This window comes from Pseudophryne corroboree, unplaced genomic scaffold (assembly GCF_028390025.1).
Source record: "Pseudophryne corroboree isolate aPseCor3 unplaced genomic scaffold, aPseCor3.hap2 scaffold_965, whole genome shotgun sequence".
In the NCBI taxonomy this organism is placed as follows: domain Eukaryota; kingdom Metazoa; phylum Chordata; class Amphibia; order Anura; family Myobatrachidae; genus Pseudophryne; species Pseudophryne corroboree.
Genome location: NW_026970545.1, coordinates 150,908 through 178,696, shown reverse-complemented (window position 1 = coordinate 178,696; position 27,789 = coordinate 150,908). Strand labels below are relative to the sequence as shown.

General features: G+C 43.4%; 1 protein-coding gene across 1 annotated transcript; it reads left to right on the top strand.

Moving 5' to 3' along the window:
• Positions 1 to 871: 871 nt before the first annotated feature.
• On the top strand, positions 872 to 27,684 carry LOC135048412 (oocyte zinc finger protein XlCOF7.1-like). Its single transcript, XM_063955539.1, has 3 exons — positions 872 to 971; positions 6,523 to 7,449; positions 27,161 to 27,684. The coding sequence occupies exons 1-3, from the start codon at positions 872 to 874 to the stop codon at positions 27,682 to 27,684; spliced, it is 1,551 nt and encodes a 516-aa protein (XP_063811609.1).
• Positions 27,685 to 27,789: the final 105 nt, after the last annotated feature.

Here is a 27,789-nt window from a genome sequence, read left to right as displayed (position 1 = left end):
CTGCTTCAAAGCAAACTATTGCTCGCTGGATCTGTAACACGATTCAGCAGGCTCATTCTGCGGCTGGGTTGCCGCTGCCTAAATCAGTTAAGGCCCATTCTTGGGCGGCTGCCCGAGGAGTCCCGGCATTACAGCTTTGCCGAGTGGCTACTTGGTCAGGTTCAAACACCTTTGCAAAATTCTACAAGTTTGATACCCTGGCTGAGGAGGACCCTGTGTTTGCTCATTCTGTGCTGCAGAGTCATCCGCACTCTCCCGCCCGTTTGGGAGCTTTAGTATAATCCCCATGGTCCTTACGGAGTCCCCAGCATCCACCAGGATGTTAGAGAAAATAAGATTTTACTTACCGGTAAATCTATTTCTCGTAGTCCGTAGTGGATCCTGGGCACCCATCCCAAGTGCGGACTTCTTCTGCAATGCTTGCATATATTTATTACTTAAATAAGGGTTATGTTATAGTTGCATCAGAGTTTATCTGATGCTCTGTGATTGTTCATACTGTTAACTGGGTAAAGTTATCACAAGTTATACGGTGTGATTGGTGTGGCAGGTATGAGTCTTACCCTGCATTCCCAAAATCCTTTCCTTGTACTATCAGCTCTTCCGGGCACAGTTTCTCAGTTTCTCTAACTGAGGTCTGGAGGAGGGACGTAGAGGGAGGAGCCAGAGCACACCAGAATCTAAATTCTTTCTTGAGGTGCCCATGTCTCCTGCGGAGCCCGTCTTCCCCATGGTCCTTACGGAGTCCCCAGCATCCACTACGGACTACGAGAAATAGATTTACCGGTAAGTTAAATCTTATTTTCGCTCAACCCCTATTAATTTGGCCGACCAGATGACTATCCTTTCGAAATCAGTGCTTCCTAAATTGATGTCTGATCAGAGAGAAGCACTTGCTGGCCCAATAACTATGGATGAAATCAATAAAACCATATCTAACCTTCCTCATGGAAAGTCTCCGGGACATGATGGTCTGTCGGGCGACTATTACTGAATTTTACAAGCCCACATTGCCCCGACCTTGCTAGAATTATTTAGGTCTATACACGAAAAGGGAGCTCCCTACTCCTCTTTCAATGATGCTTTAATGACCCTACTCCCTAAGCCAGACAAGGATCTGAGTTTGTTGACGTCTTACAGACCTATAAGCCTGTTAAATGTCGATTACAAATTGGTGGCCAAAATCATGGCAACGCGCCTTCAGGCTATACTGCCATCAATCCTCTCGGACCATCAAATGGGATTCGTACAGGGACGTCATGCAGTTAGAGCCATTAGTACGGCTATAGCGGCTGTTGTGGCGGCTCAACGCCTGGCACCCACTCAAAATATATTGGTCAGCTTAGACATCCATAGGGCCTTTGACGCTATACTCTGGTCGCACCTCTATACTGTGTTAGAAAAGAGAGGCTTTGATGATAGTTTTGTAAATTTTATAAAATATATCTACCACGATCCGAATACTTCCCTACTGGTTAACGGCCTTTTAAGCCCAAGCTTTACACTAGAAAGAGGCACCCGTCAAGGTTGCCCATTATCACCCCTCCTATTCAACATAGCACTGGATCCCTTACTACGCACTCTTCAGCAATGGCACGCCTTTCAGGGTATTATATTTTGTTGTATGTATCCAACCCGGAACACTCCCTATATCAAATATATCAAATATTACACACAATTCATTTATATGGTTCTATATCCGGCCTGCAACTTAACATGGACAAGTCTGTGGCAATGCTCCTTAGGGGTACACTAACTCAACCTCGCTGGGCCTCCCATTTGTCTCTGCAATGGGCCAGAACATTTATCCCTTACTTGGGAATAATTTTACCCCGAAATCCGGTCAATTTATACCAATTTAATATTAAAAAGGTAATACATACACTTATGGAAGATGTGAGACGTTGGGAACGCCTGCCACCCTCTTTCCTGGGGCGAGCAGATCTCTTAAAAATGGTAGCAATACCTAGAATATTATACCCACTACAAAACCTTCCAGTACTTTTGACTAAAGCAGATACGGTTCACTTGAACGCTTTGATTAGGAAATTTATATGGAAGGGAGGGCGCGCACACATAGCCTTACGGAAGTTATATCAACCAAAAACGAATGGCGGCATCAACTTCCCTTATGTCACTGGGTATAATCACTCAGCTCTCTTGCGACATTTAAGAGACTGGCTACAGGGGACATCGATTTATACTGATGTCTCTCTGGAACAGGAATTTTTGAGGGACACTGCATTAATAAGGTTGTTACATCAACATGATCAGGAAGTGGAGGAACATATCAAATTGAATCCTTTGCTTTGGACAACGCGGAGGCTTTGGCACATCCTGCGTCACAAGGCTGGACTCAATGGTTTCTATTCTTTACATCTGCCCCTGGTCAAAAATCCTCAATTCCTAGACGGCATGGCTGCTCATCCCTTCACCCTATGGAGACTCGCGGGAATAGAGAATATTGGGTCTCTAGTGTCGGGGGAGAAACGCCCTCTCACCTTTACAGAACTGTCTACTAAATATGCCATGGTTAGGCCATATCCTCTGGCCTTCCTGCAGACACGCTTTTATGTAAGCCACGTCCTACAGAATTTTTCTGACAAAGATTGGGATAGCCCCCTAGACGTCCTCTTGAAAAATACAGTCCCTCAACGTAAAGCTATCCCGATCCATTATACTTTTCTCAGATATTATGGATCATACTAAAGTGTCGGGAGGAGTGTCGGGGTGGTTGTCCCACTTCCCTGAACTAACAATCCAAGATTTGGAAAAGGCCCTTCTGTATTCTCGCAGAACTCTCCCTTCTAGCATGTATACTGAGCTATTCTTAAACATATTCCATAATGCATATCTTTCCCCGCTACGTGGATTTCATATAGGAACCTGTGCGACTCATAACTGTCCCAGGTGTCATCGGGAGGGGGCGGATAACTACCATTGCCTGTGGGCTTGCCCTATCATAAAATATTTCTGGCACTTAATACGCAGATATGCTGAATTAAAATTTACAAATTATGTCCCATTTACCCCGGAGTGGGCAATTTTTGGAATGGTTAATCCTATGCTTCGAATAACCCCGGGTAGTAAGAAATTACTACTGGCCATAAGCGCAGCGGGTAAAAAAAACTATATTGCAGAGTTGGCTTGATAATTCACCCCCTCAGTTGCCATTGTTTTTTTAATAAACTATACTTTCTGTTTCGAATGGACTGGATGGAGACACTCCTGCATAAGGAAAGGGAAGTGGAGCGTTTTTTTTCACTCTGGGAGTCGTACATAGATACGCTCCCACTTACCACTAGAAATCAGATTCATTATAGTCTTAAAGACACCACATGGTATCTTACCAGGCTGATAACCCATGATCCTCCGATAGCCTTGGCGTAGGGAGGGGGAGGGGGACACCTACTCTTGCATATTGGCCGTTGTTGAGGTTCAGGACTCGCAGTATTATTTGTGTTTGTATGTTCAGAAATTATTTTTGGGACATTGCTGTTGACGATTCCTGATTTATACTGATATACAATACGTTTTCCTCGACACCAAGAGATGTACACCTTGAACACTTAATGTTATACTCAGATTTACCTATTTGTATGACTGTTTCCACTATAACGAGAATTTGCATCAATGTACGATATCTGCTCTGTCCACATTTTGCAACTGGACGTATCAAATCAACATTGTAACTATTGTGGTATGTTTGTATCACTTCTTTGTTGCCGCAATAAAAAAAGATTTAAAAAAAAAAATATATATATATAAGATTGTGTGCACCACCATAGGGCATTTCGAATCTTTCTTCTTTTTTCTCCTGAAAACTATAGGTCAGTAAGACAATACAAAAGGAAACTATAGGTCAGTAAGACAATACAGTAGGAAACTATAGGTCAGTAATTCAATACAGTAGGAAACTATAGGTCAGTAAGACAATACAGTAGGAAACTAGGTCAGTAAAAGAATACAAAAGGAAACTAGGTAAGTAAGACAATACAGTAAGAAACTATAGGTCAGTAAGACAATACAGTAAGAAACTATAGGTCAGTAAGACAATACAGTAGGAAACTGAAGGTCAGTAAGGCGATACAGTAGGAAACTATAGGTCAGTAAGACAATACAGTAGGAAACTGAAGGTCAGTAAGACAATACAGTAGGAAAGTATAGGTCAGTAAGACAAGACAGTAGGAAACTATAGGCCAGTAAGACAATACAGTAGGAAACTAGGTCAGTAAAAGAATACAAAAGGAAACTAGGTAAGTAAGACAATACAGTAAGAAACTATAGGTCAGTAAGACAATACAGTAGGAATCTGAAGGTCAGTAAGACAATACAGTAGCAAACTGATGGTCAGTAAGACAATAGTAGGAAACTGAAGGTCAGTAAGACAATACAGTAGGAAAGTATAGGTCAGTAAGACAATACAGTAGGAAACTATAGGTCAGTAGGAAAATACAGTAGGAAACTAGGTCAGTAAAAGAATACAGAAGAAAACTCTAGGTAAGTAAGACAATATGGAAGGAAACTATAGGTCAGTAAGATAATACATTAGGAAACTAGGTCAATACGACAATATAGTAAGAAACTATAGGTCAGAAACACAATACAGTAGGAAACCTTTAAAAAGCCTTTTTATACGAGTTCCTCCTAACACTGCACAACTGCTCAGTGCGCAGACATTTGTGCGCAAAATAAAAAAACTTGCAGTAAAACCTATGGAGGATTTTCACCACTATTTGCGGCTAAATGGATAGGGAATTTTTTGCAATGAACTGAATCCCCCCCCCCATAAAGTTTTTATACATACAGTATGATGTTACATTGAGATTACCGCTGGAGGAAACTCTGCCACAATATAATTGAATGTAATTTAGCCCGTCCTCGTATGGGTGTAATATATTAATATATTCTTACTGAACAGGATTACCAGCACTGAATCAATTAACACCCAATATAATATACATGCCGCTGTTTAACTACAAATACACTTGTTTTTTAATTACTTTATTCACTTTTATACATTTACCTTTGTGTTTTATATATCACTGATTTATCTTACATACTTTACTGTACTTAATAAAGGTTATATATTATTTATTAGTGCGCAAACAGGACAGCACTTTCTCTTCTTTGCTGTTTTATTATTGCAAAGCCCATGTCACCTCTAGTAATCCCACATGAGCGTCCATGTCACCTCTAGTAATCCCACATGAACGTCCATGTCACCTCTAGTAATCCCACATGAACGTCCATGTCACCTCTAGTAATCCCACATGAGCGTCCATGTCACCTCTAGTAATCCCACATGAGCGTCCATTTCACCTCTAGTAATCCAACATGAGCGTCCGTGTCACCTCTAGTAATCCCGCATGATTGTCCGTGTCACCTCTTGTAATCCCACATGATTGTCCGTGTCACCTCTTGTAATCCCACATGACTGTCCATGTCACCTCTAGTATTCCCACATGACTGTCCATGTCACCTCTAGTAATCCCACATGATTGTCCATGTCACCTCTAGTAATCCCACATGACTGTCCATGTCACCTCTAGTAATCCCACATGAGCGTCCATGTCACCTCTAGTAATCCCACATGAGCGTCCATGTCACCTCTAGTAATCCCACATGAGCGTCCATGTCACCTCTAGTCATCCCACATGAGCGTCCATGTCACCTCTAGTCATCCCACATGAGCGTCCATGTCACCTCTAGTCATCCCACATGAGCGTCCATGTCACCTCTAGTAATCCCACATGAGCGTCCATGTCACCTCTAGTAATCCCACATGAGCGTCCATGTCACCTCTAGTAATCCCACATGAGCGTCCATGTCACCTCTAGTCATCCCACACAAGCGTCCGTGTCACTTCTAGTAATCCAACGCAAGCGTCCGTGTCACCTCCTAGTAATCCCAAATGATCAAGCTCCAGCCTAAGTATCCTAGCTTTTTTGTTTTTTAATGATTACAGGTAAAAAAATGTCAGTTGTAGAATTATATATTGTGACCTGAAACACCCTGGGTCTTGTCTACTCATTTTATATTTTAATGTATTTTTATTTCCAGCAGATGGACACACAAGCAGGAATATCACAGAAGGACATCAAATGGTATCCCCGGATTGTGACATAAAAGATAATGACAGTAGACCTGATTCTCCAGGAGATAACCCCATTACCCCAATTATACATCCAGCTCTATCAGCTGATCCCCCTGATCATGGGAAATGTTCTCCTGATCACTCTGATATTGGTGCATCTGTTACAGCTCTGAGAGTAGATACAGTGTTTCCCTGTTCTATAGATGCCAAATGTTTTACACAGAACACAAAGCTTATTACCCATCATCCAGCTAAGACAAGTGAGAGGCCACTGATATGTTCTGAGTGTGGGAAATGTTTTACACACAAATCAGCTCTTGATATACATCAGAGAAGTCACACAGGTGAAAAGCCATTTTCTTGTTCTGAGTGTAGGAAATGTTTTCCACGGAAATCAGAACTTGTTACACATCAGAGAAGTCACACAGGTGAGAAGCCATATTCCTGTTCTCAGTGTGGGAAATGTTGTGCATATAAATCAAATCTTGTTATACATCAGAGAAGTCACACAGGTGAGAAGCCATATTCCTGTTCTGAGTGTGGGAAATGTTTTACACAGAAATCAGATCTTGTTACACATCAGAGAAGTCACACAGGTGAGAAGCCATATTCCTGTTCTGAGTGTAGGAAATGTTTTCCACGGAAATCAGAACTTGTTACACATCAGAGAAGTCACACAGGTGAGAAGCCATATTCCTGTTCTGAGTGTAGGAAATGTTTTCCACGGAAATCAGAACTTGTTACACATCAGAGAAGTCACACAGGTGAGAAGCCATATTCCTGTTCTGAGTGTGGGAAATGTTTTGCACAGACATCAGCTTTTGTTACACATCAGAGAAGTCACACAGGTGAGAAGCCATATACCTGTGCTGAGTGTAGGAAATGTTTTTCACGGAAATCAGATCTTGTTATACATCAGAGAAGTCACACAGGTGAGAAGCCGTACGTCTGTTCTGAGTGTGGGAAATGTTTTGCATGGAAATCAAATCTTGATACACATAAGAGGAGTCACACAGGTGAGAAGCCATATTCCTGTTCTCAGTGTGGGAAATGTTTTGCATCAAAATCATATCTTGTTACACATCAGAAAAGTCACACAGGCGAGAAGCCATATTCCTGTTTTGAGTGTGGGAAATGTTTTGCATATAAATCAAATCTTGTTACACATCAGAGGAGTCACACAGGTGAGAAGACATTTTCCTGTTCTGAGTGTGGGAAATGTTTTGCATATAAATCAAATCTTGTTACACATCAGAGAAGTCACACAGGTGAGAAGCCATATTCCTGTTCTGAGTGTAGGAAATGTTTTACACAGAAATCAGATCTTGTTACACATCAGAGAAGTCACACAGGTGAAAAGCCGTACTTCTGAAATGTTTTGCATGGAAATCAGTTCTTGTTAAACATCAGCGATTTCACAGGTGAGAAGCCATTTTCATGCTGAGAGATAAATAAATCCGCTCTTGTTGAACATATTAGACATTACCGAAGTACGGGACCATTTAAATCTTCTGGAGTATAATCATCACTGTCGTGCAATGCTCCTCAAGGGTCAATCCTATCTCCTATGCTTTATAAAATATACATGCTACCACTAGGTGATATAATCAGACATCATGGCCTGGTCTGCCACTGCTATGCAGATGACCTGCTTTTTGCTCCATGTACTGAGAACCTAATACCAATAAATGGTTGTCTAGCTGAGCACCACGGGTGAATGATGGCAGCCCAGCATTACATGGTCCAAGGTACTAGAAGCAGCTTCTGCCTCCTTACTGCCCTGCTGGCTTCTACAGATGAAGGACTGTTACCAGCAGTACCAAGAATCTTCTGTCATTCATTTAACGGTTGAACGTTTAGCTTTGCAGGCCTGACCATGGAACTCACTGCCTTGCACAGTCCAAGAGACCTCCACTCTACGACTTTCACAAACAGGCTGATGACTTATTCACGCTTTTCATTAATGTACCTCTATTTACTTCCTAAATAATACATCCCAAATGCTTAGGTCTTTTTTCTGCTGTTTTATTTTGTATCTTGTGCTTTGTGTAAATGTGAATGTCTAATACCAGTTTGCACAATCTGTATTGCTGCACGACAATATGGCGCCCATTGGAACGTGTTTTCACTTCTCGTTTGCCTAACTTGTTGCAGTCACTCATCTTGATAAGGAGTGTCGAGTGTTTTCAGATACAAGTTCCTATCCATATATACCCTGTACATTACCATGTGCATTAGAGTCACCCGGGTTCCATCTGCGGTGGTTTGTTGTATGTTACATCTATATGGTGCGGATACTCCTCTGTATGATTTCATAATAAAAGCTTTTGTTTGCATCTAATTATTGCTGTATAGCTTTTATTTCTCTTAAGTCCTAGAGGATACTGGGGACTCCGTAAGGACCATGGGGTTTAGACGGGCTCCGCAGGCGATATGGGCACTATAAAGAACTTTTAGTATGCGTGTGCACTGGCTCCTCCCTCTATGCCCCTCCTCCAGACCTCAGATTCTGTGCCCAGAGGAGAATTGGTGCATTACAGGAGCTCCACTGAGTTTCTCTGATAAAAGGTTTTTTATTTTCAGGCAGCACTGCTGGCAACAGGCTCCCTGCATCGTGGGACTGAGGAGAGAGAAGCAGACCTACTTAAGTGATAGGCTCTGCTTCTTAGGCTACTGGATACCATTAGCTCCAGAGGGATCGGAATGCAGGTCTCCCCCTGCCGTTCATCTCAGAGCCGCACCGCCGTCCTCCTCGCAGAGCCGGAATATAGAAGCCGGGCGAGTATAAGAAAAAAGAAGACCTCAGGCGGCAGAAGACTTCTGATCTTCACTGAGGTAAGCGCGCAGCGGTAGCGCTGCATGCCATTGCTTCCACATGTTACACACACGGCCGGCACTGATGGGTGCAGGGCGCAGGAGGGGTGTCCTGGGCAGCAATATATACTTCTTTTTTTGGCATATTAGACACATATAGGCTGTGGAGTCAGTGAATATGTTCATCCCGCGCCATTAATTGTAAATTTGAGCGGGACCGAAGCCTGCCACTAGAGGGGGCGGAGCTTGGTTGCACAGCACTAACCAGCGCCATTTTCTCCATAGTGTGCTGAAGAGAAGCTGTCTCCCCGGACTCTCCCCTGCAGAACGGTGATACAGGGCTGAAAAAGAGGGGGCACATTTTGGCGCAGTGAGTGTATTACACGATTGACATAATATAAAAGCGCTATATCTGGGAATTGTTTCCAGTGTCAGTTGGCGCTGGGTGTGTGCTGGCATACTGTCTCTCTCTGTCTCTCCAAAGGGCCTTGTTGGGGACCTGTCCTCTTATAGATAAATCCCTGTGTGTGTGCGTGTGTCGACATGTCTGAAGCGGAAGGCTCATCCAAGGAGGAGGTGGAGCAGAAGATTGTGGTGTCTCCGTCAGCAATGCCGACACATGTTTGGTATGATATGTGGAATATTTTAAATGCTAATGTGACCTTATTACATAAGAGAATGGACAAAGCTGAGTCCAAGGAAACAGCAGGGAGTCAATCCGCGGATTTGGCTGAGTCACAGGGCCCGTCAGGGTCTCAAAAGCGTCCCTTATCACAAATAGTAGACACTGATACCGACATGGATTCTGATTCCAGTGTCGACTATGATGAGGCAAGGTTACACCCTAAGGTGACCAAGAGTATTCATTATATGATTGTGGCAATAAAAGATGTTTTGCATATTACAGATGACCCCTCTGTTCCTGACACAAGGGTACACATGTTTAAGGGGAAGAAACCTGAGGTAACGTTTCCTCCATCTCATGAACTGAATGAATTATTTGAAAATGCTTGGGAAACTCCAGACAAAAGGATCCTTATGGCGTATCCTTTCCCTGCAAAGGACAGGGTACGTTGGGAATCCTTGCCCAGGGCGGACAAGGCATTAACGCATCTGTCTAGGAAAGTGGCGCTACCATCTCCAGACACCACGGCCCTTAAGGATCCTGCTGATCGTAGACGGGAGACTACCTTAAAATCTATTTGCACATACAGGGGCTTTACTCAGGCCGGCAATAGCATCGGCATGGGTCTGTAGCGCTGTTGCAGCATGGACAGATATCTTGTTGGCTGACATGGATACCCTGGACAAGGATACTGTTGTCCTGACTTTCGGCCACATTAAGGACGCAGTCTTGTATATGAGAGACGCTCAAAGAGACGTGGGGCTGCTTGGTTCCAGGGCCAACGGCAAGGCGAGCTCTGTGGACCCGCCAATGGTCAGGTGATGCCGACTCAAAAAAGCATATGGAGGTTTTACCTTGCAAGGGTGAGGTTTTGTTTGGGGATGGTCTAGTGGACCTGGTTTCCACAGCTACCGTGGGTAAATCTAAATTTTTTGTCTTTTGTTCCCCCACAGCACAAGAAAACCCCACAATATCAGATGCAGTCCTTTCGGCCGCAGTTTGGACATGCCTGTTCTAGAGGGTCGCAGGTTCGGCATTCAAGACTGGTTTCTGGTGACCACGGACGCGAGCTTCCGAGGATGGGGAGCAGTCACAAAAGGAAGAAATTTTCAGGGGATATGGTCAAGCCAGGAGGCTTGTCTACACATCAACAATGTTTGTGGTCCCGAAGCCGGATTGTTTGGTGAGACCAATTTTGAACCTAAAGTCACTAAACCTATACTTGAAAAATTTCAAATTCAAGATGGAATCACTCCGGACGGTGATATCCAGTCTGGAAGCAAGGGATTTTATGGTGTCGCTGGACGTGAAGGATGCCTACCTTCATGTCCCCATATTTCCTCTTCATCAAGAATACCTACGTTTCGAAGTACAGGACTGTCATTACCAGTTTCAGACGTTGCCGTTTGGGCTTTCCACGGCCCCGAGGATTTTCACCAAGGTAATGGCAGAAATGATGGTGCTCCTGCGCAAGCAGGGTGTCACAATTATCCCGTACTTGGACGATTTCCTGATAAAGGTGAGATCAAGGGATCAATTGCTGAAAAACGTGTCCCTCTCCCTGAGAGTGTTACATCAACACGGTTGGATTCTCAATCTGCCAAAGTCACTGTTGCTTCCAACAACTCGACTATCCTTCCTAGGCATGATTCTGGACACGGAACAGAAAAGGGTTTTTCTACCAATAGAAAAAGCCCAGTACATCCAGAACATGGTCAGGGACCTGCTAAGAACAAAGAGTTCTGGGAAAGATGGTGGCAGCCTACAAGGCCATTCCCTTCAGCAGGTTCCATACGAGGATGTTTCAGTGGGACCATCTCGACAAATGGTTGGGGTCCCATCTACAGAATAAAGGGCCATATAAAATGGCCTACGGCAAGCAAAGTGTCTTCTTCGCGACCTACCGGTTCTGATTCAATCAGACAACATCACAGCAGTGGCTCATGTAAACCGCCAAGGCGGGACAAGGAGCAGAGCGGCAATGGCGGAAGCCACAAGAATTCTGCGCTGGGCAGAAAACCATGTAAGTGTTCTGTCAGCAGTCTTCATACCGGGAGTGGACAACTGGGAAGCAGACTTCCTCAGCAGACACGATCTCCATCCAGGAGAGTGGGGACTTCATCAAGAGGTCTTTGCAGAGATTGCAAGTCTTTGGGGACTTCCTCAAACAGATATGATGGCGTCACGCCTCAACAAAAAGCTTCGGAGGTATTGTAACAGGTCAAGGGACCCTCAGGCAGTAGCGGTAGAAGCCCTAGTGACACCATGGGTGTTTCAGTCGGTCTATGTGTTCCCTCCTCTTCCTCTTATCTCAAAAGTGTTGAGAATCAGAGTGCAAGCAATACTCGTGGTTCCAGATTGGCCTCGAAGGGCCTGGTATTCGGATCTTCAGGAAATGCTCAGGAAGATCCGTGGCCTCTTCCTTTCAGGGAAGACCTGTTACAACAGGAGCCTTGCATGTTCCAAGACTTACCGCGGTTGCGTTTGACGGCATGGCGGTTGAACACCGAATCCTAGCGCAGAGAGGTATTCTGGAGGAAGTTATCCCTACTCTGATAAAGGCTAGGAAGGAGGTAACGGCGAACCATTATCACCATATCTGGAGAAAGTATGTATCTTGGTGTTAAACCAAGAATGCTCCTACGGAAGATTTCCATCTGGGCCATTTTCTCCACTTCCTACAGACAGGAGTAAATTTGGGCCTAAAATTAGGCTCCATTAAGGTGCAGATTTCGGCCCTATCTGTATTTTTTCAAAAATAATTGGCTTCTCTCCCAGAAGTCCAAACTTTCGTGGAGGGAGTGCTGCACATCTAGCCTCCTTTTGTGCCACCAGTGGCGCCATGGGACCTTAACGTGGTGTTACAGTTCCTTAAGTCGCACTGGTTTGAACCTCTTCAAACGGTGGAATTAAAGTTTTTCACTTGGAAGGTGGTTATGTTATTAGCCTTGGCATCTGCAAGCCGGGTGTCGGAGTTGGCGGCCTTGTCTCACAAGAGCCCCTACTTGATTTTTCATGTGGATAGGGCAGAGTTGAGGACTCGTCCTTAATTTCTGCCTAAGGTGGTGTCTTCGTTTCATTTGAACCAACCTATTGTGGTGCCTGTGGCTACGCCTGACTTGGAGGACTCCAAGTCCCTGGATGTGGTCATGGCCTTTAAAATTTACATAGCCAGGATGGTTAGGGTTAGGAAAACAGAGGCTCTGTTTGTCCTGTATGCAGCCAACAAGATTGGCGCGCCTGCCCAAGGTGTCTCGGCATTGCAGTTGTGCCGAGCTGCTACTTGGTCGGGTTCAAACACTTTTGCTAAATTCTACAAGTTTGATACCCTGGCTGATGAGGACCTAGTGTTTGCTCAATCGGTGCTGCAGAGTCGTCCGCACTCTACTGCCCGGTTTGGAGCTTTGGTATAAACCCCATGGTCCTTACGGAGACCCCAGCATCCTCTAGGACGTAAGAGAAAATAAGATTTTAAACCTACCGGTAAATCTTTTTCTTCTAGTCCGTAGAGGATGCTGGGCGCCCGTCCCAGTGCGGACTGAATCTGCAAGACTTGTATATAGTGGTTGCTTACATAAGGGTTATGTTACAGTTGGAATCGGTCTTTGACATACTGTTTTTTTCGTTCATACTGTTAACTGGTTGCGTATATTCTAAGTTATATGGTATGATTGGTGTGGGCTGGTATGAATCTTGCCCTTAGATTTACAAAATCCTTTTCTCGTATTGTCCATCTCCTCTGGGCACAGTTTCTCTAACTGAGGTCTGGAGGAGGGGCATAGAGGAAGGAGCCAGTGCACACCCATACTAAAAGTTCTTTAGAGTGCCCATATCTCCTGCAGAGCCCGTCTATACCCCATGGTCCTTACGGAGTCCCCAGCATCCTCTACGGACTAGGAGAAAAAGATTTGCCTGTAGGTTTAAAATCTTATTTTTTTATTCTGTTTTATATTACCGTCTGAGTAATTACGCCATAATGTTTAATCTCGGAGTGGACACCAGAAGATGTAAAGAAACCTTATACGTGTTCAATCATTCTGTTTCGTGTAAGCATACAGGTACGTGATGGCACGGTGGTCACTGTCACATTTCAGTGGTATAATGGAAGTGGGACTGTCTGGGCTTATTCTAGTCTACTGCAGAAATAAATAAAAAAAATCAGCCTTAAGCCTGCTTAAAAAAAAAATGACAAAGCCCATAAATCAAGCTTGGTTGGACAAGACAGAAGCCACATTAATGGTGGCACATCATATAGGCTGAGGACCCATACTTCTGAGATATATGGCATAAGTCCCTCTTCGCCCACAAAACCTTCCCTTCACCATGTCCACCATTGCCCCTTCAGAAGGGACACAACTTTCCTTTGCTTGTTCCACCTCCTTCACAGAGCCCAGGACCACCTGCATGACCATTTCATGTTTATCTGGAGGCCTGGCATCTGAGAGATTCATGGCCTGAGATGACCACAGAACCACCAGGTAGTGGGCAAGAAGAATCCACAGACTCGCCAGGAACTGGAGAGTCCAAGGATCCACCCCACATGAGGCAAAGAAGGGTCAACCACAGGGTCTGGCTTACCTATTTCCTTCCTAAAAGCTGCTCTTTACCCAGTTTGGTACCTGTGGGATCCCACTCCAATTTTCCTTGAGAGTCCCTACCCTCACTAATCCCTTCTAGGTCCCACCACCTGGTGTGGTGTTTAATGACTTTATTTTCATTTTACTTCACTTTGGCTGCAGCGTCCAGAGCCCCATCCAACTACTCTAAACTTTAGCAAAGCAAATTTTGAAAAGATGAGGGTATTTTTCAGGGATATTGAATGGGAAGTTTGTTTTTAGGAAAAAATACTATGGCGAAATGGGAGGTACTAAAATTCCTGCTAGCTAAAAATACACTCAAATTTATTCCTATGAGCAGCAAAAAAAAAAAATCATAAACCGATGTGGCTTAACAAAAAGATTAAGGAACTTATGGGCAAGAAAAGGCGACTATTTAAAAAAATACAAATCTGACGGGGAAGCAGAGTCATTTCAGCACTGTAAGGAATGTAACAAAATTTGCAAAAAGGAAATAAGAGCAGCTAAAGTAGAAACTGAAAAACTAGTAGCAAAGGAAAGCAAAGCAAATCCCAAAAAAATCTTTAAATATATTAATAGCAAGAGATTAAAGAAGGAGAGTATAGACCCTTTAAAAGACAAGTTGGGAGTCTTAAGCAAAAATGATAATGACATAGCGGACACACTAAATGAGTTTTTTTCAACAGTATTCATTAGAGAGGACCCAATTCAGAGACTGACACACAATCTCAATAATGAGAATATCCCCCTGATAGGTCCTTATTTAAGCGAGGAAGTAGTCTGTGACCGATTAAAACATTTTAAAGATTAATAAATCACCAGGACCCGATGGTATTCACCCAAGGGTTCTAATGGAGCTTCACTATGAACTGGCAAAACCGCTATTTTTGATCTTTAAGGATTCAGTTATATCAGGTATGTGTTAGGATCCTGTTCAGTACTTATCTGGTGTCAGCTCATCCATATGTGTTCTGTTCCTTGGCTCTGTGTACATGTAGCTCAGCAGGTGCACAGGGTTTGTAATTACCAGTGAACACTCCCAGCCTGGCCTTGTTCATTGGTTAGTGTGGCTGTTAAAGGCCAGCTAGCTGAGTTCTCAGACGCCGGTGATATTATTCTGCTTTCCAGCCAGAACTACCTGCATTGCCTGGTGTCTCCATTCTTGCTCCTGTTCATACCGAGAAATCTGGTCTGCCTGTTCAAGTTATCCTGCCACAATCATCCTTGTCAGCTCATGTTCATGCCTGAACCGTTTAGTTAAGTATCATGGACTTTTTACTGTGATCTCTGGATCCTCTAGTATTCACTATTCGTGTTACATGTACTATGGACTTCCTCTGTGCCTGCATGCTGTTTTGCTTTGTTATACAAATCCTGCAATCAGTTCCGTGGATTATAATACTCTGATTCTTTATTCAACTGTCTCATTACTCTGCTGCAATTCTCAGTCTGCAAACCCATTTATTCTTAGCTCACATTGTAACCTGGATTGTACTGTGATTCCTCTGCCATACCTCATTATACCACTGCTATAATAAATACTAAATATTCCTGCACTTCTGTGGACATTCATTTCCGGCAACAGTGATTGTTATACATTCTAGTCCTGTAATCAAGTCCTGGCTCTTACCTGTTATATTTCTCACCTGCTGTCCATAATCAGTGTAAGTGTGCTGCACATTCCATTATTAAAGGGACAGTCCATATTCTGCTAATCCTTAATTCTGCTACAACGCACTCAAGTTATTACAGTATTCCCCAGTGTAACATTGGTTAACCATTTCTATGTCACATTGCACCTGCCAGTACCTCCAGTAGTGATTCTCTCCTTGTGATTCACCTGCCAAACAATTAGAGGCAGGTGAATCATAACAGTATGGTTCCCAAAGATTGGCGTATAGCGGAAGTAGTGCCTATATTCAAAAAGGGAAGTAAAGCTGAACCAGGTAATTATAGACTAGTTAGTCTTACATCTATAGTGGGGAAAGTATTGGAAGGTATTCTAAGAGATAGTATTCAGAAGTTCCTTGAAACCAATAAGGTCATTAAAAGGAATCAACATGGGTTTATGAAGGACAGATCCTGTCAAACCAACTTGCTTGGCTTTTATGAAACAGTAAGCGCAAACCTAGATCAGGGTAAAGACGTGGATGTAATCTTTTTAGACTTTGCCAAAGCGTTCGATACTGTACCACACATGAGACTTATATACAAGCTACAAGAATCAGGGCTAGGAAGCACAATATGCACTTGGGTCAAAAACTGGTTAGATAATAGGAAGCAGCGCATTGTGGTTAATGGATCTTTTTCAACTTGGACTGAAGTGCTAAGTGGTGTGCCGCAAGGCTCAGTATTAGGACCGCTATTGTTCAATATTTTCATTAACGACCTAACAGAAGGTCTAGAGAGCATGGTGTCAATTTTTGCAGATGATACCAAATTGTGTAAGGCGGATGCCGAGTCTCTTCAGAACGACTTAGTTAAATTAGAAGCATGGGCAGCCAAATGGAGAATGCGCTTCAACACAGACAAGTGTAAGGTAATGAACTGTGGTAACAAGAACAAATATTACACCTACCTACTAAATAGGGTAAAATTAGGGGATTCTGTACTGGAAAAGGACTTAGGTGTCCTCATAGATAGCAAGCTAAGAAGTAGTATCCAAAGTAGGACTGCAGCAAAGAAGGCTAATAAGATATTAGCATGCATAAAACGGGGTATTGATGCTAGGGACGAGAGTATTATACTCCCGTTATATAAATCACTAGTGAGGCCACACCTTGAATACTGTGTACAGTTCTGGGCACCGTACTACAAAAAGGATATCCTGGAGCTTGAAAAGGTACAGAGGAGGGCAACCAAACTAATTAAGGGCATGGAGACGATGGAATACAAGGAAAGGCTTGAAAGACGGCATGTTTACATTGGAAAAGCGGAGACTAAGAGGGGATATGATCAACATCTACAAATATATAAGGGGACAAAACACAGAGCTTGCGCGGGACCTGTTTTTGGTTAGATCAACACAGAGGACTCGTGGACACTCGCTCAGGTTAGAGGAGAGGAGATTCCGCACAATACGGCGTAAAGGCTTTTTCACGGTAAGGACAATACGTGTTTGGAATTCCCTGCCCGAGGGAGTTGTAATGGTGGAATCTGTCAACACCTTTAAGAATGGGTTAGATAAATTCCTATTGGAAAAGGATATCCAGGGGTATGGTGCATAGTCATGCATTATAGTTACTATAAATAGGGATAAAATGCAATGGCTGACAGCAGCATCAGTCAGAAATTTTAGTGAAATCATCATGCATAGGACACCACAAATAGGTTGAACTCGATGGACAATTGTCTTTTTTCAACCTCAGATACTATGTTACTATGTTACTATGATCCCAGAGTAGTTGAGGTGAGAGTTCAATACTCTGCAACAGCTTCTCCTTGGAAGATGCCTCTATCAGCAGATCATCCAGATATAGAATTATGTTCACTCCCTGTTTGCGTAGGAGGAGCATCATCTCCGCCATGACCTTGGTGAACACCCTCAGTGATGTGGAGAGGCCGTATGGCAACGTCTGGAACTGATAGTGACAGTCCTGTAGTGCAAACCGTAGATAGGCCTGGTGAGGTGGCCAGGTCGGAATGTGAAGGTACGCATCCTTGATATCCTCCAGACCTGAGATCACCGCTCTCAGAGACTCCATCTTGAATTGGAAAACCCTCAAGTAGGGGTTCAACAACTTCAGGTTCAATATAGGCCTTACCGAACTGTCCGGTTTCAGTACCACAAACAGGTTTGAGTAATAACCCTTGGTTTTTGGGTGAGGTGGAACGGGAACAATGACATTTGTTCGTACTAATTTTTGAATAGCTTCCTGTAGAATAGCACTTTCTGTCAACGATGCTGGTAAGCCTGATTTGAAGAATCTGTGAGGTAGGAGTTCCTGAAACTCCAGTCTGTACCCCATGGCAACAATATCTTTTACCCAGGGGTATAGGCATGATGACGCCCAGACGTGACTGAAATCTTTTAGTCTTGCTCCCACCTGCCTGATCTCCACGCTGGGAGGTCCACCGTCATGCTGAAGATTTGAAGGAAGCAAAACCTGGTTTCTGTTCCTGGGAACCTGTTGGTGAGGTTTTTTTTTTATCTTTCCCGATCTCCTCTAAAGATGGTGGGAGGGGGGTTTGGATTTTTTTAATTTTGCGGTCCAAAAGGACTGCAGTGTAGGTGTAGGATAAGATTTCTTAACCAGGGCTGCTGTGGAGGGAAGAAATGTCTGCTTACCCGCAGTCACCGTGGATATCCACACATCCAATGCGTCCTCAAATAGTGGCTGACCTGTGAATGGCAGGTTCTCCACACTTTCCTTGGATTCTGCATCCGCAGTCCATTGACGTAGCCAGAGTCCTCGGCGTGCCGAGACAGCCATGGAAGTAGCAGGCCAATGTCCTTCATTGCCTCCACCATGAAACCTGCAGAATCCTGTATGTGACGTAAAAACAAGTCAATGTCACTCCTATCTATAGTGTCTAAGTCCTCTAGTAAGTTGCCTGACCACTTTACTATGGCTTTAGAAATCCACGCACAAGCAATAGTGGGCCCTAAAGCCACGCCTGTAGCAGTCTATAGTGATTTGAGCGTATTCTCAATCTTGCGGTCAGCCGGCTCCTTTAAGGCGGTTGAACCAGGGACAGGTAAAACCACCTTTTTAGACAGCCTAGATTGAGAAGCATCTACTATAGTTGGGTTTTCCCACTTCTTCCTATCCTCTTCAGGGAAAGGGAAAGCAATGAGAATTCTTTTAGAGATCTGGAATTTTTTCTCTGGGTTTTCCCAGGATTTTTCAAACAAGGAGTTTAACTCATTAGAAACAGGGAAGGTAAGCGAGGATTTCTTATTTACTGTAAAATAAGATTCCTCTACTTGTTCCGGAACCTTCTCAGAAATATGCAAAACATCCCCTAATGGCTTCAATCATTAGCTGCACCCCTTTAGCAAGGGATGCATCCCCCCTGCATATCCCCATCACCGTCCCCTGTATCAGAGTCAGTATCAGTGTCGGCTTGCATTATCTGGGCAAGTGTACGTGTTTTTTGGGGTATGTAGGTGGGGTTTTAGATGAAGTAGTGGGAGCTGAATAGTTCAAACCCACTACAGATTGTCTCAAAAACTGCGTCTCTTTCTCAGTATGTGACATCCTTGTTGAAATCTGGGATATCATTCCTCTTAAAGACTCCACCCATGGGGGTTCGGATTCAGAAGGCTGAGACAGCACATTGCAGTCCTGAGTACATGGAATAGACTCCTCAGGAGAAGATACACACCCTGCAGCACAGGACACAGAGTCCTTAGACATGGTAATGTGGATATACACACACACACACTCACACACACACACACTTACACACACACAGGAAAATGTCAGACACCGTTTCCCCCAGAGTACCTTCAGAGAGTCACAGAGTATAAGGAGCCAGCCACACAGCGCCCCTGTAGACAGTTATTATGATAAAAGCCAGGCGCTGACTTACCTTTATAGGGAGGGCAGCGCTCCCTGTCAGTGTCCTAGTTCCTATGATCTGCAGGGAGAAAATGGCGCTGGTGAGTGCTGGATCCGCTCTGAGAGGAATCCCCACCCCTTGTACTGTTGAGCGGCTTCCCGCACTAATTGTTTATACTGGCCTGAGGATTTTAGTTATAACAGGGAGACTAGCGCCTGTTAGCTGTGGGACCAGACGGGGAATAGACGGGCTCCGCAGGAGACTGTGCACTCTAAAAGAAAGATTAGGAACTACCTGGTGTGCACTGGCTCCTCCCTCTATGCCGCTCCAGACCTCAGTTAGGGAAACTGTGCCCGGAAGAGCTGACATTACAAGGAAAGGATTTGAACCCCAGGGTAAGACTCATACCAGCCACACCAATCACACCGTACAACTTGTGATAAACTTAACCAGGTAACAGTATGAACATAAACTGAGCCTCACACAACGGATGGCTCAAAGCAAAAACCCTGTATTAGGCAATAACAATATACACGTATTGCAGAAAGTCTGCACTTGGGACGGGCACCCAGCATCCACTACGGACTACGAGAAATAGAATTACCGGTGAGTAAATTCTTATTTTCTCTAACGTCCTAGTGGATGCTGGGGACTCCGTAAGGACCATGGGGATTATACCAAAGCTCCCAAACGGGCGGGAGAGTGCGGATGACTCAGCAGCACCAAATGGGCAAACTCAAGGTCCTCCTTAGCCATGGTATCAAACTTGTAGAATTTTGTAAACGTGTTTGAACCCGACCAAGTAGCAGCTCGGCAAAGTTGTAACGCAGAGACCCCTTGGGCAGCCGCCCAAGAAGAGCCCACCTTCCTTGTGGAATGGGCTTTTACCGATTTTGGATGCGGCAATCCTACCGCAGAATGAGCCTGCTGAATCGTGTTACAGACCCAGCGAGCAATGGTTTGCTTTGAAGCAGGAGCACCCAGCTTGTTGGGTGCATACAGTATAAACAGCGAGTCAGTCTTCCTGACTCCAGCCGTTCTGGAAACATAAATCTTCAAAGCCCGGACTACGTCCATAAACTTGGAGTCCTCCAAGTCACGAGTAGCCGCAGGCACCACAATAGGTTGGTCATATGAAAAGATGACACCACTATTGGCAGGAATTGTGGACGGGTTCGCAATTCCGCCCTGTCCATATGGAAACCCAGATAGGGGCTTGTATGTGACAAAGCCGCTTATTCTGACACACCTAGCCGAAACCAAGGCTAACAGCATGACCACTTTCCACGTGAGAAATTTTAACTCCACGGTTTTCAGTGGTTCAAACCAATGTGACTTTCGGAAACTCAATACCATGTTAAGATCCCAAGGTGCCACTGGTGGCACAAAAGGTGGCTGAATATGCAGCACTCCCTTTACAAATGTCTGAACTTTAGGCAGAGAAGCCAGTTCTTTTTGAAACAAGTAAGGTGCTTACCTGGAGCCACAGCTCCAAGGGATAAAGAGCGCATGCTAAGAATTGTGAAGGCAGCAAGAAAAGATGGGGAGGTGGATGTCATTGCCCACCTAGGGACAAATGACCTGGCAAATGCAGAACTCATGGCTGTAAAAGATGAATTTAGGAAGTTAGGGACTGCTCTGAAGCAGGTGGCAACCACTGTATCTTTTTCAGAAGTATTGCCAGTACACAGAGGGGAAGACAGAACTCATTGCATCAGAAACTTCAATGTTTGGCTAAGGACATGGTGCAATGAGGAGAGATTTGGATTTATAGGCCATCGTCACACCATCTGGCAAGATAGGAGCTTATACAAAAGTGACGGCCTGCACCCATCTTCAAGGGGAACGAGAATACTAACTGAACAGTTTGGATGCTTCATCAAGAGCTATTTAAACTAACAAAGGGGGGCAGTGAACCAAATAGGAATAAAGAAATCTGCTCCCCCAACACAGAGGTATTGTTTCTGCAGGCAAAGGGAATAGGAAGCATATCCACAGCAACAGAAAATAATTCAGATCAAAACCAAATAAAAATAGGCAGAGAGAAGAACATAGCTAGGAACAGAAAAAGCACAAACAAAACTCTAAAAGCTATGTGTGCAAATGCTAGGAGCTTAGGAAATAAAATCCCAGAACTAACTGCAATAATGACAAGGGATGATCTAGACATTGTGGCAATTACAGAGTCATGGTACAATGAAAATCATGACTGGGACATAGCTATACCGGGATATACTTTGTTTAGGAAGGACAGAATTGGAAAAATTGGAGGAGGGGTAGCAATGTATGTAAAAAATGCCATAAATACTACATTAATACAAAGTATTGAAGAAAAAACTGAGGCCCTTTGGGTGACCATAGAAACAGGGGAAAAGTTGATTATTCGTATTGGCGTGATATACAGGCCACCAGGTCAGGAAGAGGAACTTGACAAGAACCTATTGCAGGACATAACTAAAATGGCATTAAAAGGAGAGGTAATAATCATGGGAGACTTTAATCTTCCTGATGTAAACTGGGAGGTGTCTGTTGCTAGTTCCACTAGAAGTAGGAACTTTTTAAATTCCCTTCAGGGAGCATCCCTCCACCAATTGGTGAGGGAGCCCACTCGGAAAGACGCAATATTAGACTTAATACTTACAAATGGAGACAGATTATCAGACGTAAAAGTGGGTGAAAACCTCGGATCCAGTGATCATCAAGCAGTATGGTTCAGCATTAAGACAGAATACGGAAAAAAAATGTACTGGCGCTGGCTGAGATTCAATAGGAGATGAACGACTCAATACATAAAATTAAAAGAAATAACATTTAATAAACATTTAACAAGTAGAGGTTTTCCTACCCCTCAAATGTAAATCACAACCAGTTGGATGAATAAAATGTGCACTTTGTAGGATCCCACAATATTAACCCTTAAAATTGAGAAAGTCCACAGTTCCTGGCTAGGACGCTGTTCCACATTTGCCCACAAGTTCAATTAGGTAAGATGTAATATTACCAGACTGGATTCCTGATGAAGCTGGCATCCATCAGACCAGCGAAACGCGTTGAGCCCTAGCCTGTAGGACTACAAACATCAGCACCCTTATCCACTTCCTGGCAAAATTTGGACCCATTGGAATCCACTAGGATAAAAACTCCGACACAAGCTCACTCCGTGATCTGGACCCATCCCTACTGCTATTTGGTCCTAACTGCAAGAAAGACCTAAGGGATTATATCTGGAATCCAGTCTGGTAATATTACATCTTACCTAATTGAACTTGTGGGCAAATGTGGAACAGCGTCCTAGCCAGGAACTGTGGACTTTCTCAATTTTAAGGGTTAATATTGTGGGATCCTACAAAGTGCACATTTTATTCATCCAACTGGTTGTGATTTACATTTGAGGGGTAGGAAAACCTCTACTTGTTAAATGTTGATTAAATGTTATTTCTTTTAATTTTATGTATTGAGTCGTTCATCTCCTATTGAATCTCAGCCAGCGCCAGTACATTTTTTTTCCGTATTTGCTCCAATATCTAGGGAATTGACCTTCCCAGTACAGGCGGCTGTTGCTAGCGCACTTCTTTGTATTTTTACAGCATTAAGACAGAGACTGACTCGTCCCATACAAAAACAAAGGTGTTGGATTTTAGGAAGGCTGATTTTGTAGGGATGGGAAAATGTGTAAGCGATTCTTTGGCAGAGTGGAGGAACTTGGAAACAGTGCAGGAGAGGTGGAAAACATTCAAATGTGCAATATTGAAGGCAACAGACCTTTGTATCAAAACTGTTAGGAAAAACACAAGGAAAAGGAAGCCAGTGTGGTTTGAAAAAGAAGTAGCAAATATTGTGAGAGCAAAAAAGATGGCTTTTAGGAAATATAAGCAGACACAAAATAATGAAGACAAAAAAATATATCTTGTTAGACAGAAGGAGGCAAAGAAGGTAATCAGATGTGCAAAGGCACAAGCTGAGGAGAAAATGGCCCAGTCAGTGGGTAAAGGAGGCAAAACTTTTTTTAGGTATATAAGCGAAAAGAGAAAAACAAAAGGTGGAATTATAAAACTAAAGACGGACACTGGGAGTCTTGTTGAAGGAGACAATTTAATAGCAGATCATCTTAATGATTATTTTTGCTCAGTATTTACTACTGAAAGAGAGGGGAAGGGGCCACAGTTAAGTTGCAGGGATATTCAGGAAAATGAAACAAGTACATTTACAGAGGAGAAGGTCCTAACAGAACTCTCAAAGCTGAAAGTGGACAAATCTATGGGGCCAGATGGGATACATCCAAGGATATTAAAAGAACTTAAAGAGGTGCTGGTAGCACCATTGACAGAATTATTCAACCAGTCATTAGCTACAGGAGAAATTCCAGGGGACTGGAAAAGAGCAAACATAGTCCCACTGCACAAAAGTGGAAGCAAGGAAGAGGCAAACAACTACAGACCAGTGAGTCTTACATCAGTAGTAGGGAAATTGATGGAAACACTCTTAAAAGAAAGAGTTGTAGATCATCTCAAATCCGGCAATTTACTGGATCCCAAACAGCATGGATTCACTGGGGGGAGATCATGTCAAACAAATCTTATTGACTTTTTTGATTGTGTGACTAAAGTGATGGATAAAGGTGGAGCCATGGATATAGCTTATCTAGACTTTAGTAAGGCTTTTGATACAGTTCCACATCGCAGACTGCTAAATAAACTTGAAAGTTTGGGATTGGATATTAGGATTATTGAATGGATAAGATCTTGGTTGAAGGATAGAAAACAGAGAGTTGTGGTAAATGGAGTGCATTCACAGGAGGGAAATGTTACCAGTGGAGTACCCCAGGGATCTGTACTTGGACCAGTGCTTTTTAATATCTTTATTGGTGACATTGCAAATGGCATTAAAGGGAAAGTATGCCTTTTTGCAGATGACACAAAGGTATGCAACAGGGTAGACACACCAGGTGGGGTAAAACAAATGATTGAGGATCTAGGTAGACTAGAGGAATGGTCAAGAGTCTGGAAATTACAGTTTAATGCCCAAAAATGCAAAATCATGCACTTGGGTCTCAAAAATCCTAAAGCTAAATACAGTATTAATGGCACTATACTGAAAACTACTGAGGAGGAAAGGGATCTAGGAGTCACTATTTCAGATGACTTAAAAGCAGGTAAGCAATGTAACAAGGCAATGAAGAAGGCTAGTCAGATGCTTGGCTGCATTGGGAGAGGAATCAGCAGCAGAAAGAAAGAAGTAATAATGCCACTGTATAGGTCATTGGTACGGCCTCATCTAGAATACTGTATTCAGTTCTGGAGGCCATATCTTCAAAAGGATATTAATACATTAGAAACTGTACAAAGGAGGGCAACTAAAATGGTGCATGGCCTACATCACAAAACATACCCAGAAAGACTAAGAAATCTCAATTTGTATAGTTTGGAGCAGAGAAGGGAAAGGGGGGACATGATAGAAACTTTCAAATATATGAAGGGTTTTAACAAAGTCCAGGAGGGAAACATTCTCCAAATGAAGAGAAGCAATAGGACACGAGGACATGCACTGAGACTGGAGGGGGGGAGGTTCAGGGGAAATTTGCGGAAAAATTATTTCACAGAAAGGGTAGTGGACAAGTGGAATAGCCTCCCATCAGAGGTGGTAGAGGCTAAGACAGTAGAGCAATTTAAACATGCATGGGATAGACATAAGGATATCCTTACAAAAAAATAAGGATCAAATAAGGTTAGTGATAAAAAAAAAATAATATAAAAAAAAAAAAAAAAAGGGGGCAGACTAGATGGGCCAAGTGGTTCTTATCTGCCGACAAATTCTATGTTTCTATGAAAGAAAAATAGACAGGGTCCGAAAACTGGACTTTAATGGAACCCAAATTTCAGGCCAAATACACTCCTGACTGCAGGAAGTTAAGGAAACGGCCCAGACGGAATTCCGTGGAGGCCTTCCTGGCCTCACACCAAGCAACATATTTTTGCCATATATGGTGATAATGTTTCCCTGTCACGTCCTTCCTAGCCTTTATCAGCGTAGGAATGACCTCATCCGGAATGCCTTTTTCTGCTAGGATCCAGCGCTCAACCGCCATGCCATCAAATGCACTGTGTGTTGCTGAGCCTTCCTCGAGCGCAGCCTGTCAGAGCACACGCTCCCACCCTTGTGCTGCCATACCCTGCCGCTACCCGGGATGCTGGTGCTGTACTCACCACTTTTCTTTCTTCTGGCTCTGTTAGGTGGTGGCGCCTGTGCTGCGGGAGTGAGCAGTCGCCTCGGGGGCTTGCGATCAGCACCCTCAGGTGCTCAGTGTCCTGTCAGTGGAGTAGAGAACCATTAACTCTTCAGGAAGTTGGTTCATATTCCTGATTCCCCTCCCCCCCCCCCCCCCCCCCCCAAGTCCCACAAAGGAGAGAGGCTTCCTGTAACCTAACTCTATATAAAATAAAAACAACTAAAAAAACTCCTAGGAGCTACACTAGCTGTGACCGGCTCCTCTGGGCAAATTTTCTAAACTGAGTCTGGTAGGAGGGGCATAGAGGGAGGGGCCAGCCCACACTATTAAACTCTTAAAGTGCCAGTGGTTTCCAAAGGACCCGTCTATACCCCATGGTACTAAATGGACCCCAGCATCCTCTAGGACGTAAGAGAAAATAGATTATAACCTAGCAGATGATGATGATGATGATTGCAGGGTATTATATGGTGTATTGCATGTAAAGTACCTTGTTCCACACCTACTCTGCTGTAGCAATATACCTTATATAAGGGTGAGTAACACATGTACAGGCTTACCAGCGTATGAGCACACACATAAAGGAATGCTACCTTACCAATGCTTCCAGGAGTAACGTTAGGAGACATTTCTATGATCCATCAGCTCATATGACTGATGTTATTGTTCATCTAGAATCTCCAATTCATACGATATGTTCCCCATCCATTGTTTTACATTGGTGCTGACATAGGACTTGGCGAGTGACTACATCTCCATTTATACTTCATGGTTAGTTACCAGTACAAGAGAGAGATATATCTAAGTCTTATAATATTACATTTGTTATTGTGAGTGTTCTCAGGAGGGTGGACACAATGATCGTCTGAGACACAATATTATAAAGCCTTCAGTAAAAGTTATGTTTTATTATACACACACATTTACAATTAAGTCTCCCAGAGAGTCGTCTTCTCCTATTGTTTACAAGATTAATATTGTTACAGAAAATGTTACATTTCCATAATGTGTTTTATTTCCAGCAGATGGACACACAAGCAGGAATATCTCAGAAGGACATCTAATGTTATCCCCGGATTGTGACATAAGAGATAATGACAGTAGACAGGATTCTCCAGGAGCTAACCCCATTACCCCAATTATACATCCATCTCTATCAGCTGGTCCCTCTGATCCTGGGAAATGTTCTCCTGATCACTCTGATATTGGTGCATCTGTTACAGCTCTGACAGTAGATACAGTGTTTCCCTGTTCTATAGATGCCAAATGTTTTACACAGAACACCAAGCGTATTAACCCACACACAGGTAAGGCAGGTGAGAGGCCACTGATATGTTCAGAGTGTGAAAAATATTTTACACAGAAATCAGACCTTATCACACATCAGCGAACTCACATAGGTGAGAAGCCATTTCCATGTTCTGAGTGTGGGAAATGTTTTGCACACAAATCACATCTTGTTATACACCACAGATGTCACACAGGTGAGAAGCCATTTCCATGTTCTGAGTGTGGGAAATGTTTTACACAAAAATCACATCTTGTTATACATCAGAGAAGTCACACATCTGAGAAGCCATTTCCATGTTCTGAGTGTGGGAAATGTTTTGCACACAAATCAGCTCTTGTTAGACATAACATAAGTCACACAGGTGAGAAGCAATTTCCATGTTCTGAGTGTGGGAAATGTTTTGCACACAAATCACATCTTGTTATACATTACAGAAGTCACACAGGTGAGAAGCCATTTTCTTGCTCTGAGTGTGGGAAATGTTTTGCACACAAATCAGTTCTTGTTAGACATCACAGAAGTCACACAGGTGAGAAGCCATTTCTATAACCTGAGAAATAAATCAGCTTTTGTAGCTCACAATAGTCATCACTCAGGTGAGGAACCATTTTACTCTTCTGGAGTATACTTATCATTGCCCTGTGTTGTTCTTCA

Bases quoted from the DNA above. Each gene is read 5' to 3' on its own strand.
- LOC135048412 (XM_063955539.1), top strand. From the start codon at position 872: ATGTCTGATCAGAGAGAAGCACTTGCTGGCCCAATAACTATGGATGAA. The intron at 972-6,522 runs GTCTGTCGGGCG...AGAGAAGTCACA, and splicing joins AAAGTCTCCGGGACATGATG to CAGGTGAGAAGCCATATTCC. The intron at 7,450-27,160 runs GTGAAAAGCCGT...CAGGTAAGGCAG, and splicing joins ACATCAGAGAAGTCACACAG to GTGAGAGGCCACTGATATGT.